This window comes from Amblyraja radiata, chromosome 1, assembly GCF_010909765.2.
Source record: "Amblyraja radiata isolate CabotCenter1 chromosome 1, sAmbRad1.1.pri, whole genome shotgun sequence".
In the NCBI taxonomy this organism is placed as follows: domain Eukaryota; kingdom Metazoa; phylum Chordata; class Chondrichthyes; order Rajiformes; family Rajidae; genus Amblyraja; species Amblyraja radiata.
This window is the reverse complement of record NC_045956.1, coordinates 20,224,367-20,236,708: the sequence shown is the minus strand read 5'-3', so window position 1 is coordinate 20,236,708 and position 12,342 is coordinate 20,224,367. Positions and strand designations below refer to the sequence as shown.

The 12,342-nt window shown below is 42.4% G+C and overlaps 1 protein-coding gene across 1 annotated transcript in view; it reads left to right on the top strand.

Annotated features, from left to right (window-relative positions):
* glrb (glycine receptor beta) overlaps positions 1–12,342 on the top strand; it is a 51,475-nt gene that overhangs the window by 23,273 nt on the left and 15,860 nt on the right. The window contains exon 5 of the mRNA XM_033018569.1: positions 1,850–1,990. Coding sequence (XP_032874460.1) covers positions 1,850–1,990 — 141 coding nt within the window. The remainder of the gene's footprint in view (positions 1–1,849; positions 1,991–12,342) is intronic.

The window sequence follows — 12,342 nt, the reverse complement described above, 5'->3', positions numbered from 1 at the left end:
CTGAGTTTCTCCAGCTTTTTATCTGCTTTCAATTTTTCCAGCATTTGCAGTTCCTTCTTAAACAATGCTGAAAATATTCAGTTTCTGACATGATAGAATTCACGCTTGAATTTAGACAATTGAAATGGACCTATTCAGAAGATGTTCTTTAAGCTTATATTGAACTTCATTGTAGCATCTTCAGCGGTAAGGATGGAGAGCGTCCTTATAGATCGTATAGATGTGTGTAAAATCAAGTAAGGAATAGATCAGGTTTTCATTTAGTTTAGTTTCGTTTAGTTTAGAGATACAGTGCCGAAACAGGCCCTTCGGCCCGCCGAGTCTGTGCCGACCAGCGATCCCCACACTTTATCACTAACATATACACACTAGGGACAATTTTACACATATGCCAAGCCAATTAACCTACAAACCTGTACGTCTTTGGAGTGTGGGAGGAAACTGAGAAAACCCACCTCGGTCACGGGGAAAACATACAAACCCCATAGAGAGAGCACCCGTAGTTTGGTCTCCGGCGCGGCAAGCGCTGTAAGGCAGCAACTCTACCGCTGCGCCACCATAGTCGCCTGATAGTTGCACAGGTAGATGCATACTGTGTCTTGCCCAGAGTAGGTGAATCGAGGGCCAGAGGATATACTGTAGGTTTAAGGTGAAGGGGCAAAGATTTAGTAGGAATCTGAGGGGTAACTTTTCCAAAGGGTTATGGGTGTATGGAACAAGCTGGCAGAGGAGGTAGTTGAGGCAGGGACTAACAGGCAGGTACATGGATAGGACAGGTTTGGACGGATATGGACTAAACGCGGGCAGGTGGGACTGGTGCAGCTGGGACATATTGGCCGGCGTGGGCAAGTTGGGCCAAAGGGCCTGTTTCAACACTGCACACCCTATGGCAGGTGATTGAAATTTTGAAGTTCCACTTGTGAGCTGATTGAAGGTACTTTGCAATGTGGTTACCTTTACAGCATTCAATGTCTCCAGTGAAATGAAACCAATATCATGAGAAAACAGGATAGCAACCTGAAAGATGTACAACTACATCAGTGCAGCGCATCATCTGAAAAGTGCTCAAGCCCTGTAAAGTGGGAAAGAGGAGGTGAAAGGGGATGTGTCCTGTCGTTGCACTGCAAGATGCTGTGAAAGGGAGAGTGGAAATAGAGGAACCGGATCATGCCATAGGTTTATGTTTCCATATTGGAAGGGGAGGAGAGGAGTAGATGCTTTGTAGTGTTGTCCTATGGGGAGTTTTGGAAATGCATGAATGTGAAGTCTAATGGGGGTAGAAGGCGCGGGAGGGACGGGGAGGGGGAAGGGTAAATGCAAAAAAGGAAACATGTTCTGGAATAGTTTCTAAGCTGTGGTCTGTGCAATGATTTGGAATGACTCATCTGTACATTGCAACCCTTTCAGAGTAATCTGTTAGCAATAGCTAAGTTCTAGAAGACTGTAAGACTATACGACATAGGAGCAGAATTAGGCCATTCCCCCCATCGAGCCAACTCCACCATTCAATCGTGGCTGATCTATTTTTCCCTATCAACCCCATTCTGCCCAAAACCTTTGACACCTTCACTAAACAAAAAACAATCAATCTCCACTGTAAGAATACCCAATATCATGGCCCCCATAGCCTAGACCTACAGTGCAAAGCTATGGTGCCCACCTAAACCAGGTAAAACTGTTTGACTTGAGTAAATAGAAAAGATTGGCAAATGCATGGAAAGGAGAAACAGGAGGTGCAGCCGACCAATGATTTGCCATTATTGCAGCCAACAAAATTACAGTTTTGTTTTAATCACATTTCCTGCACCTGCATCCATTTTTGTTAATTATGTGCACCTTCCATTTTCAGTTGGCTACACCACAGATGACCTCAAGTTCAATTGGCAATCTAAGGACCCTGTACAGATGGAGAAAATTGCATTACCACAATTTGATGTTAAAGAGGAAGACATTGAGTATGGAAACTGCACTAAGTATTATGCGGGCACCGGTGAGCAATTTCACATCAATATTGAAAGTTGTTCTGATGCATTATTTTGAAGGCATAAAACTTTGGAGAAAAACTTTGTAGAAGTTCAAGAGTGGGTGCTTTGTTTTATTTCAACTGGTGACATGTGAATTGATGCAAGATCAAATCAGTTGGAGTTAAAATCCATTTCCCCTCAGTGCCACTTTCTAAATTTGGCTGAATGAAATTTGGTTATTGATTGAATTACAGGATGTCTTGCTCAAAGGTTACACGACTACATTCAGAGATCATTTCACACACATACAAATCCATTAACCCTTCTGCATCCAACTACATTAACCAAACAGTCATTTGAGGCGTTAAAGTAAATACGATGAAATTTCCAGCAAATAATATCAAGAGAATTAAATATAAACATTAAGCATTTTTAGTAAGTTTCATTTGAACAATTTTCACAATGGAATATTGAGTGCATTTCTGATTACCACACAAAGGAAGGACATGGCTGCATTGAATAGAGTACAGAGGAAACTCATCAGAATTGGAAAACTTTAGTTTGGGGGTAAGATTGGATGGGCTGGGCTTATTTTCTCTGGAACAAACAAGGCTGAAGGATAATGTAATAGAAGTGTATGAGATTATAAGGTAGAGTGATACAGTATGGACACAGGCCCTTCGGTCCAACTTGCCCACACCCACCAACATGTCCGAGCTGCACTAATCCCACCTTAAACGTTGGGATAGTCCCTGCCTCAACTACCTCCTCCGGCAGCTTGTTGCATATACCCACCACCCTTTGTGTGAACAAGTTACCCCTCAGATTCCTATTAAATCTTTTCCCTTTCACCTTAAATCTATGTCCTCGGGTCTTCGATTCACCTTCTCTGGGCAGGAGATTCTGTGCATCTACCTGATCTATTCCTCTCATGATTTTATACACTACTAGACTAAGTGGGACCCGTTGGGTCTCATGTTCACACGGGAGGGCTGGTCCCCCGACGCAATATTCCACCTCTCCACCAATTCCAATATTTGCTTTCTGGAGTGCTGGTATGGGTTCTTGGGGTGGCAGCTGAGTCCCTCAAGCCTGATCTGCTGGCAGCTAACTCACGGCTGGTGGGCTGGCAGTTGATTCATGACTATTCCTTGAAATTCCAGTTCAAGCAGGGTGCAAGGCCACCAAATTCAAATACATGTTCCTATCATTTCAAGCAGGGTGCAAGGCCACCAAATTCAAGTGCAGTTTCTTACCACTATGAGCAGGGTGCAAGGCCACCGAATTCAAGTGCAGCTTCCAACCACTTCAAGCAGGGTGCAAGGCCACCGAATTCAAGTGCAGTTTCATACCACTTCAAGCTGGATCCATGGCCACCAAATTCAAGTGCAGTTTCATACCACTTTCAGCAAGGTGCAAGGCCACCAAATTCAGAGCAGTTTCATACCACTTCAAGCAGGCTGCAAGGCCGCCAAATTCAAGTGCAGTTTAATTCCACTTCAAGCAGGGTCGAAGGCCACCAAATTCAAATGCAGCTTCATACCATTTCATGCAGGGTGAAACCACCATAAAACCACACAAAACACCAAACTCACAGTTCAGTAGACATTCAGTGTGTTCAGTTGATTCACAGCTCAGACAAAGTCATGACCTCTCCCTCCCCCATCATGCAGAGACTGAGCCACACCCACACTTCCTGGTTTTATAACCCCTCCCCCTCCCACCAGAAAAGGTGAGGCTTTCAGGGCGTGATTGACAGGAGAGAGATTCTCAACATTTTTTAAACACTAATAACACTTTTATTTTTCATTGATGGGAAGAATTATCTGCACCTGCTCAGCAGAGGGGGGACTGAGTAAGATGGCCAAAAATCACAGCCGTAAGTGGTAGCATTTTATCTTAAATCAATATAGAGTGCAAACAGGAAGTAAGTGCATTTGCAGTAGTGCCTTTTAACTTCAAGCCAAAGTACCCAAGCAGCCATTTGCAGTAAATAGTGACTTTCAACTTCAAGCCAAAGCACCCAAGCCACCATTTGCAGTAAGTAGTGCCTTTCAACTTAATGCCACCATTTGCAGTAAGTAGTGCCTTTCAACTTCAAACCAAAGCACCCAAGCCACCATTTGTAATAAGAAATGCCTTTCAACTTCAATCCAAAGCACCCAAGCCACCATTTGCAGTAAGTAGTGCCTTTCAACTTCAAGCCAAAGCACCCAAACAACCATTTGCAGTAGTGCCTTTTACTTCAAACAAACCATATTTCCATTTTCAAAACACATTAAGGGTACTCACAATTGTGTAGACATTTGTTCAGTGTTATTCAGAGCTCATAGAGACGTGACCCTTGACTTCATCCTTCTTGCAGAGAGTGAGTGATGCACACCACTTCCTGGTTTTATAGTCCCTCCCCCTCCCTCCAGCAGGTGCAGCTGAGAGAATGGTGTTTTTTTAAACTTCAAGCCAAAGCTCCCAAGCCACCATTTGCAGTAAGTAGTGCCTTTCAACTTTAAACCAAAGCTCCCAAGCCACCTTTTGCAGTAAATAGTGCATTTCAACTTCAAGCCAAAGCACCCAAGCCACCATTTGCAGTAAGAAGTGCCTTTAAACTTCAAGCCAAAGCACCCAAGCCATCATTTGCAGTAAGTAGTGCCTTTCAATTTCAAACAAAGCACCCGCCACCATTTGCAGTAATTAGTGCCTTTCAACTTCAAGCCAAATCACCTGCCACCGTTTGCAGTAATTAGTGCCTTTCAACTTCAAGTCAAAGCAACCAAGCCACCATTTGCAGCAAGTAGTGCCTTTCAACCTCATGCCACCATTTGCAGTAAGTAGTGCATTTCAACTTCATGCCACCATTTGCAGTAAGTAGTGCCTTTCAACTTCAAGCCAAAGCACCCAAGCCACCATTTGCAATAAGAAGTGCCTTTCAACTTCAAGCCAAATCACCCGCCACCATTTGCAGTAAGTAGTGCCTTTCAACTTCAAGCCAAAGCACCCAAGTCACCATGTGCAGTAAGTAGTGCCTTTCAACTTCAAGCAAATCACCCGCCACCATTTGCAGTAAGTAGTGCCTTTCAACTTCAAGCTATAGCTCCCAAGCCACCATTTGCAGTAAGTAGTGCCTTTCAACTGTAAACCAAAGCTCCCAAGCCACCATTTGCAGTAAGTAGTGCCTTTCAACTTCAAGCCAAAGCACTCAAACAACTATTTGCAGGCAGTGCCTTTTTACTTCAAACAAACCATATTTTCATTTTCAAACCACATTAAGGGTACTCACAGTTGTGTAGACATTTGTTCAGTGCTATTCAGAGCTCAGAGAGACATGACCCTTGGCTTCATCCATCTTGCAGAGACTAAGTGAGGCACACCACTTCCTGGTTTTATAGTCCCTCCCCCTCCCTCCAGCAGGGGCAGCAGAGAGAAAGGTGATTTTTTAAAAAACATTAATATATCTTTGATTTTTCATCGATGGGAAAAATTATCCGCACCTGTAAAGCGGAGAGGGCCTCTGAGCGAGGTGGCCAAAAATGACGGCCGTAGGTGGCGGCGTTCTGTCGGAAAACGCAGCACAGTGGGCTAGATGCGGTCAAGATCAGAGATTTAGTAATATAGATAGATAGTCAGGATCTCTTTTTGCCACGATGTGTGAAAAATTGAACAGCTATGTGCAATTTCTTTTAAAAACAAGAAGGCTCTCGACCCGAAACATCACCCATTTTTTCTCTCCAGAGATGCTGTTAGACCTGTTAGTTTGACGTCAGTGGTGGGCAAATTAATGGAAAGGATACTTAGAGATAATATATATAAGCATCTGGATAAACAGGGTCTGATTACAGTCAACATGGATTTGTGCCTGGAAGGTCATGTTTGACTAATCTTCTTGAATTTTTTGAAGAGGTTACTCGGGAAATTGATGAGGGTGAAGCAGTGGATGTTGTATATATGGACTTCAGTAAGGCCTTTGACAAGGTTCCTCATGGAAGGTTGGTTAAGAAGGTTCAATTGTTGGGTATTAATGGTGGAGTAGCAAGATGGATTCAACAGTGGCTGAATGGGAGATGCCAGAGAGTAATGGTGGATGGCTGTTTGTCAGGTTAGAGGCCAGTGAACAGTGGGGTGCCACAGGGATCTGTGTTGGGTCCACTGTTGTTTGTCATGTACATCAATGATCTGGATGATGGTGTGGTAAATTGGATTAGTAAGTATGCAGATGATACTAAGATAGGTGGTGTTGTGGATAATGAAGTAGATTTTCAAAGTCTACAGAGAGATTTATGCCAGTTGGAAGAGTGGGCTGAAAGATGGCAGATGGAGTTTAATGCTGATAAATGTGAGGTGCTACATCTTGGCAGGACAAATCAATATAGGACGTACATGGTAAATGGAAGGGAATTGAAGAATGCAGTTGAACAGAGGGATCTGGGAATAACTGTGCATAGTTCCCTGAAGGTGGAATCTCATGTAGATAGGGTGGTAAAGAAAGCTTTTGGTGTGCTGGCCTTTATAAATCAGAGCATTGAGTATAGAAGCTGGGATGTAATGTTAAAATTGTACAAGGCATTGGTGAGGCCAATTCTGGAGTAAGGTGTACAATTTTGGTCGCCTAATTATAGGAAGGATGTCAACAAAATAGAGAGAGTACAGAGGAGATTTACTAGAATGTTGCCTGGGTTTCAGCAACTAAGTTACAGAGAAAGGTTGAACAAGTTAGGTTTTTATTCTTTGGAGCACAGAAGGTTAAGGGGGGACTTGATAGAGGTCTTTAAAATGATGAGGGATAGACAGAGATGACGTGGATAAGCTTTTCCCACTGAGAGTAGGGAAGATTCAAACAAGAGGACATGACTTGAGAATTAAGGGACAGAAGTTTAGGGGTAACATGAGGGGGAACTTCTTTACTCAGAGAGTGGTAGCTGTGTGGAATGAGCTTCCAGTGAAGGTGGTGGAGGCAGGTTCGATTTTATCATTTAAAATTAAATTGGATAGTTATATGGACGGGAAAGGAATGGAGGGTTATGGTCTGAGTGCAGGTAGATGGGACTAGGGGAGAATACGTGTTCGGCACGGACTAGAAGGGCCGAGATGGCCTGTTTCCGTGCTGTAATTGTTATATGGTTATATGCTGCCTGGCCCGCTGAGTTACTCCAGCATTTTGTGTCTACCTTCGATTTAAACCAGCATCTGCGGCTCTTTCCTTCACAGAAATCTAACCTTGCTAGTTATCGTTCATTTATTCAACTACAAATTATCAGCAAAGCTTTTTTTTTTTTCTTTTTTTTCTTTTATTAGAAGTAAGTACAATACAGTGATACCTTTTTACAGGATCCCAAAATTATGTTAACATAATACATTCTCTACAACTTCATTTTTTTAATTTTATTTTTTTAAAGAGAGAAATAAGAAAGAAAGAGATAGTAAAGAAAGTCTAAAGTGTGTGAATAAAAAGGAGGAAAAAGAGAGAGTGAGGAAATGAAATAAGCAAGAAAAGGAAGCAGATTATCAAATCGCCGCTGGGAGATGATTTTTTATATTCAGCAAAGCTATGGAAAGATTCGTCAAAAGTACTCTACGCCTCTTGATAACTCACTTACTAATAACCAGCCTAATTTGGGCTTGAATGAGAACATTCTCCTTCAGATGATATCACAGCCATGATCCAAACCAACAATTTGTATACATTGGGTATGCAAGCAAAGAATCTCACCGTGCCAAGTCACATGTGACAATGAGGTATTCCATTCTAATTCCAGGGACGAGGTGAAGTGAGAGTGACTTCCCCTCAGATCAAGGCATTATTTGACCAATTGTGACATTGAGAACCCTGGTTAAAGTGAATTTAAAAGACATCATGGAAATCACACGGCAGCAGATTGAATGATATATCTCACAATGGAAGATGATTGTCATTGTGTAGGCGAATGATCTTATCCCCAGGATATTTTGTGGATTAGTAAGTATGCAGATGATACTAAGATAGGTGGGGTTGCGGGTAATGAAGTAGAGTTTCAAAGTCTACAGAGAGATTTATGCCAGTTGGAAGAGTGGGCTGAAAGATGGCAGATGGAGTTTAATGCTGATAAGTGTGAGGTGCTACATCTTGGCAGGACAAATCAAAATAGGACGTACATGGTAAATGGTAGGGAATTGAAGAATATAGGTGAACAGAGGGATCTGGGAATAACTGTGCACAGTTCCCTGAAAGTGGAATCTCATGTAGATAGGGTGGTAAAGAAAGCTTTTGGTGTGCTGGCCTTTATAAATCAGAGCATTGAGTATAGAAGTTGGGATGTAATGTTAAAATTGTACAAGGCATTGGTGAGGCCAATTCTGGAGTATGGTGTACAATTTTGGTCGCCTAATTATAGGAAGGATGTCAACAAAATAGAGAGAGTACAGAGGAGATTTACTAGAATGTTGCCTGGGTTTCAGCAACTAAGTTACAGAGAAAGGTTGAACAAGTTAGGGCTTTATTCTTTGGAGCGCAGAAGGTTAAGGTGGGACTTGATAGAGGTTTTTAAAATGATGAGAGGGATAGACAGAGTTGACGTGGAAAAGCTTTTCCCACTGAGAGTAGGGAAGATTCAAACAAGGGGACATGACTTGAGAATTAAGGGACTGAAGTTTAGGGGTAACATGAGGGGGAACTTCTTTACTCAGAGAGTGGTAGCTGTGTGGAATGAGCTTCCAGTGGTGGTGGAGGCAGGTTCGTTTTTATCATTTAAAAATAAATTGGATAGTTATATGGATGGGAAAGGAATGGAGGGTTATGGTCTGAGCGCAGATATATGGGACTAGGGGAGATTATGTGTTCGGCACGGACTAGAAGGGTCGAGATGGCCTGTTTCCGTGCTGTAATTGTTATATGGTTATATGGTTATATGGTTATATTGCTGCCTGGAATCTTTAGGCAGTGTCCTAGGCCTAAACCACTTCAAATGTGTATATATGCTGATACATCCAAATTTGAAGAGGTTTAGTCCTAGTACACTGCCTAATGCCCCTGTCCCACTTAGGAAACCTGAACGGAAACCTCTGGAGACTTTGCGCCCCACCCAAGGTTTCCGTGCGGTTCCCGGAGGTTGCAGGTGGTTGCCGGAGGTTGCAGGTAGTGGAAGCAGGCAGGGAGACTGACAAAAACCTCCGGGAACCACACGGAAACCTTGGGTGGGGCACAAAGTCTCCAGAGGTTTCCGTTCAGGTTTCCTAAGTGGGACAGGGGCATTAGGAATTCATGCAGCAAAATCCCAGGGTTGAGATACTGATGAAGGGAAAATGTTTAAATCCATCTGAAATTGTTATCCAAATGAAGCAGTCAATCCTTGCCTGCAGAAAGTCATTGGCCACATTCAGGCATAGGGTTATAAATGAAGGAGCATTCGCACCACAAAAGTGCCATTCGATGATCAACATAAAGAGAGAGTCTCACCGCTCTGCTTGATATACAATGGCATTATCTTCGCCGAGTCCAGACCATCATAGATTTGAGAGTCTGGACCTCACCATGGATTTGAAAGTCTTCCGAGTCAGCCACACAAATACTGTGGTTACAAGAGCAGGCCAGAGATTGGGTATACTGGGGAGACTTTAAACTAGAATGGTTGGGGCGAGGGACTCAAATAGAGAAAGCTAGTAGACAGAATGGGAGGCAGGAAGCAGAAAAGGGAAGCACTCGGACACAAGAGGAGAAAGAAGAAAAAGGAAATAAACAGAGAATAAGAGGCGGGGGGTTTCTTAAATGTGCATACTTTAATGCTAGGAGCATTGTAAGAAAGGTGAATGAGCTTAGAGTCTGGATAGACACCTGGAAGTATGATGTTGTGGCGATCAGTGAAACATGGTTGCAGGAGGGCTGTGATTGGAAACTAAATATTCCAGGATTTCGTTGCTTCAGGTGTGATAGAATTGGAGGGGCAAGAGGTGGAGGTGTTGCATTGCTAGTCAGGGAAGATATTACAGCAGTGCTTTGGCAGGATAGATTGGAGGGCTCATCTAGGGAGGCTATTTGGGTGGAACTGAGAAGTGGGAAAGGTGTAGCAACACTTATAGGGGTGTATTATAGACCGCCAAATGGGGATCGAGAATTGGAAGAGCAAATATGTAAGGAGATAGCAGATATTAGTAGTAAGCACAAGGTAGTGATTGTGGGAGATTTCAACTTTCCACATATAGACTGGGAAACACATTCTGTAAATGGGCTGGACGATTTGGAGTTTGTAAAATGTGTGCAGGATAGTTTTTTGCAGCAATACATAGAGGTACCTACTAGAGGAGGGGCAGTGCTGGACCTCCTGTTAGGGAATGAGACGGGACAGGTGGCGGAGGTATGCGTTGGGGAGCACTTCGGGTCCAGTGATCACAATATAAATTAGTTTCAATATAATTATGGAGAGGGTCAGAACTGGACCTAGGGTTGAGATTTTTGATTGGAGAAAGGCTAACTTTGATGAGATGCGAAATGATTTAAAAGGAGTGAACTGGGACATTTTGTTTTATGGGAAGGATGTAGAAGAGAAATGGAGGACATTTAAAGAGGAAATTTTAAGAGTACAGAATCTTTATGTTCCTGTTCGGTTGAAAGGAAACAATAAAAATTGGAAAGTGCCTGGTTTTCAAGGGAAATTGGACATCTTGTTCGGAAAAAGAGGGAGATCTACAATAATTATAGGCAGCATGAAGTAAATGAGGTGCTTGAGGAGTATAAAGAATGTAAAAAGAATCTTAAGAAAGAAATTAGAAAAGCTAAAAGAAGATATGAGGTTGCTTTGGCAAGTAAGGTGAAAGTAAATCCAAAGGGTTTCTACAGCTATATTAATAGCAAAAGGATAACGAGGGATAAAATTGGTCCATTGGAGAGACAGAGTGGACAGCTATCAGCAGAGCCAAAAGAGATGGGGGAGATATTGAACAATTTATTTTCTTCGGTATTCACCAAGGAGAAGGATATTGAATTATGTGAGGTAAGGGAAACAAGTAGAGTAGCTACGGATACTATTAGTTTCAGAGTAAAAGAAGTACTGACACTTTTGAAAAATATAAAAGTGGATAAGTCTCCAGGTCCGGACAGGATATTCCCTAGGACATTGAGGGAAGTTAGTGTAGAAATAGCCGGGGCTATGACAGAAATATTTCAAATGTCATTAGAAACGGGGATAGTCCCCGAGGATTGGCGTACTGCGCATGTTGTTCCATTGTTTAAAAAGGGTTCTAAGAGTAAACCTAGTAATTATAGACCTGTTAGTTTGACTTAAGTGGTGGGCAAATTAATGGAAAAGATACTTAGAGATAATATATATAAGCATCTGGATAAACAGGGTCGGATTAGGAACATTCAACATAGATTTGTGCCTGGAAGGTCATGTTTGACTAATCTTCTTGAATTTTTTGAAGAGGTTACTAGGGAAATTGACGAGGGTAAAGCAGTGGATATTGTCTATATGGACTTTAGTAAGGCCTTTGACAAGGTTCCTCATGGAAGGTTGGTTAAGAAGGTTCAACTGTTGGGTATAAATGCAGGAATAGCAAGATGGATTCAACAGTGGCTGAATGGGAGACGCCAGAGGGTAATGGTGGATGGCTGTTTGTCGGGTTGGAGGCAGGTGACTAGTGGGGTGCCTCAGGGATCTGTGTTGGGTCCTTTGTTGTTTGTCATGTACATCAATGATCTGGATGAAGGTGTGGTAAATTGGATTAGTAAGTATGCAGATGATACCAAGATAGGGGGTGTTGTAGATAATGAAGAGGATTTCCAAAGTCTACAGAGTGATTTAGGCCATTTGGAAGAATGGGCTGAAAGATGGCAGATGGAGTTTAATGCTGATAAATGTGAGGTGCTACACCTTGGCAGGACAAATCAAAATAGGACGTACATGGTAAATGGTAGGGAATTGAAGAATGCAGTTGAACAGAGGGATCTGGGAATAACCGTGCATAGTTCCTTGAAGGTGGAATCTCATGTAGATAGGGTGGTAAAGAAAGCTTTTGGTATGCTAGCCTTTATAAATCAGAGCATTGAGTATAGAAGCTGGGATGTAATGTTAAAATTGTACAAGGCATTGGTGAGACCAAATCTGGAGTATGGTGTACAATTTTGGTCGCCCAATTATAGGAAGGATGTCAACAAAATAGAGAGAGTACAGAGGAGATTTACTAGAATGTTGCCTGGGTTTCAACAACTAAGTTACAGAGAAAGGTTGAATAAGTTAGGTCTTTATTCTCTGGAGCGCAGAAGGTTAAGGGGGGACTTGATAGAGGTCTTTAAAATGATGAGAGGGATAGACAGAGTTGATGTGGACAAGCTTTTCCCTTTGAGAATAGAGAAGATTCAATCAAGTGGACATGACTTCAGAATTAAGGGACAGAAGTTTAGGGGTAACATGAG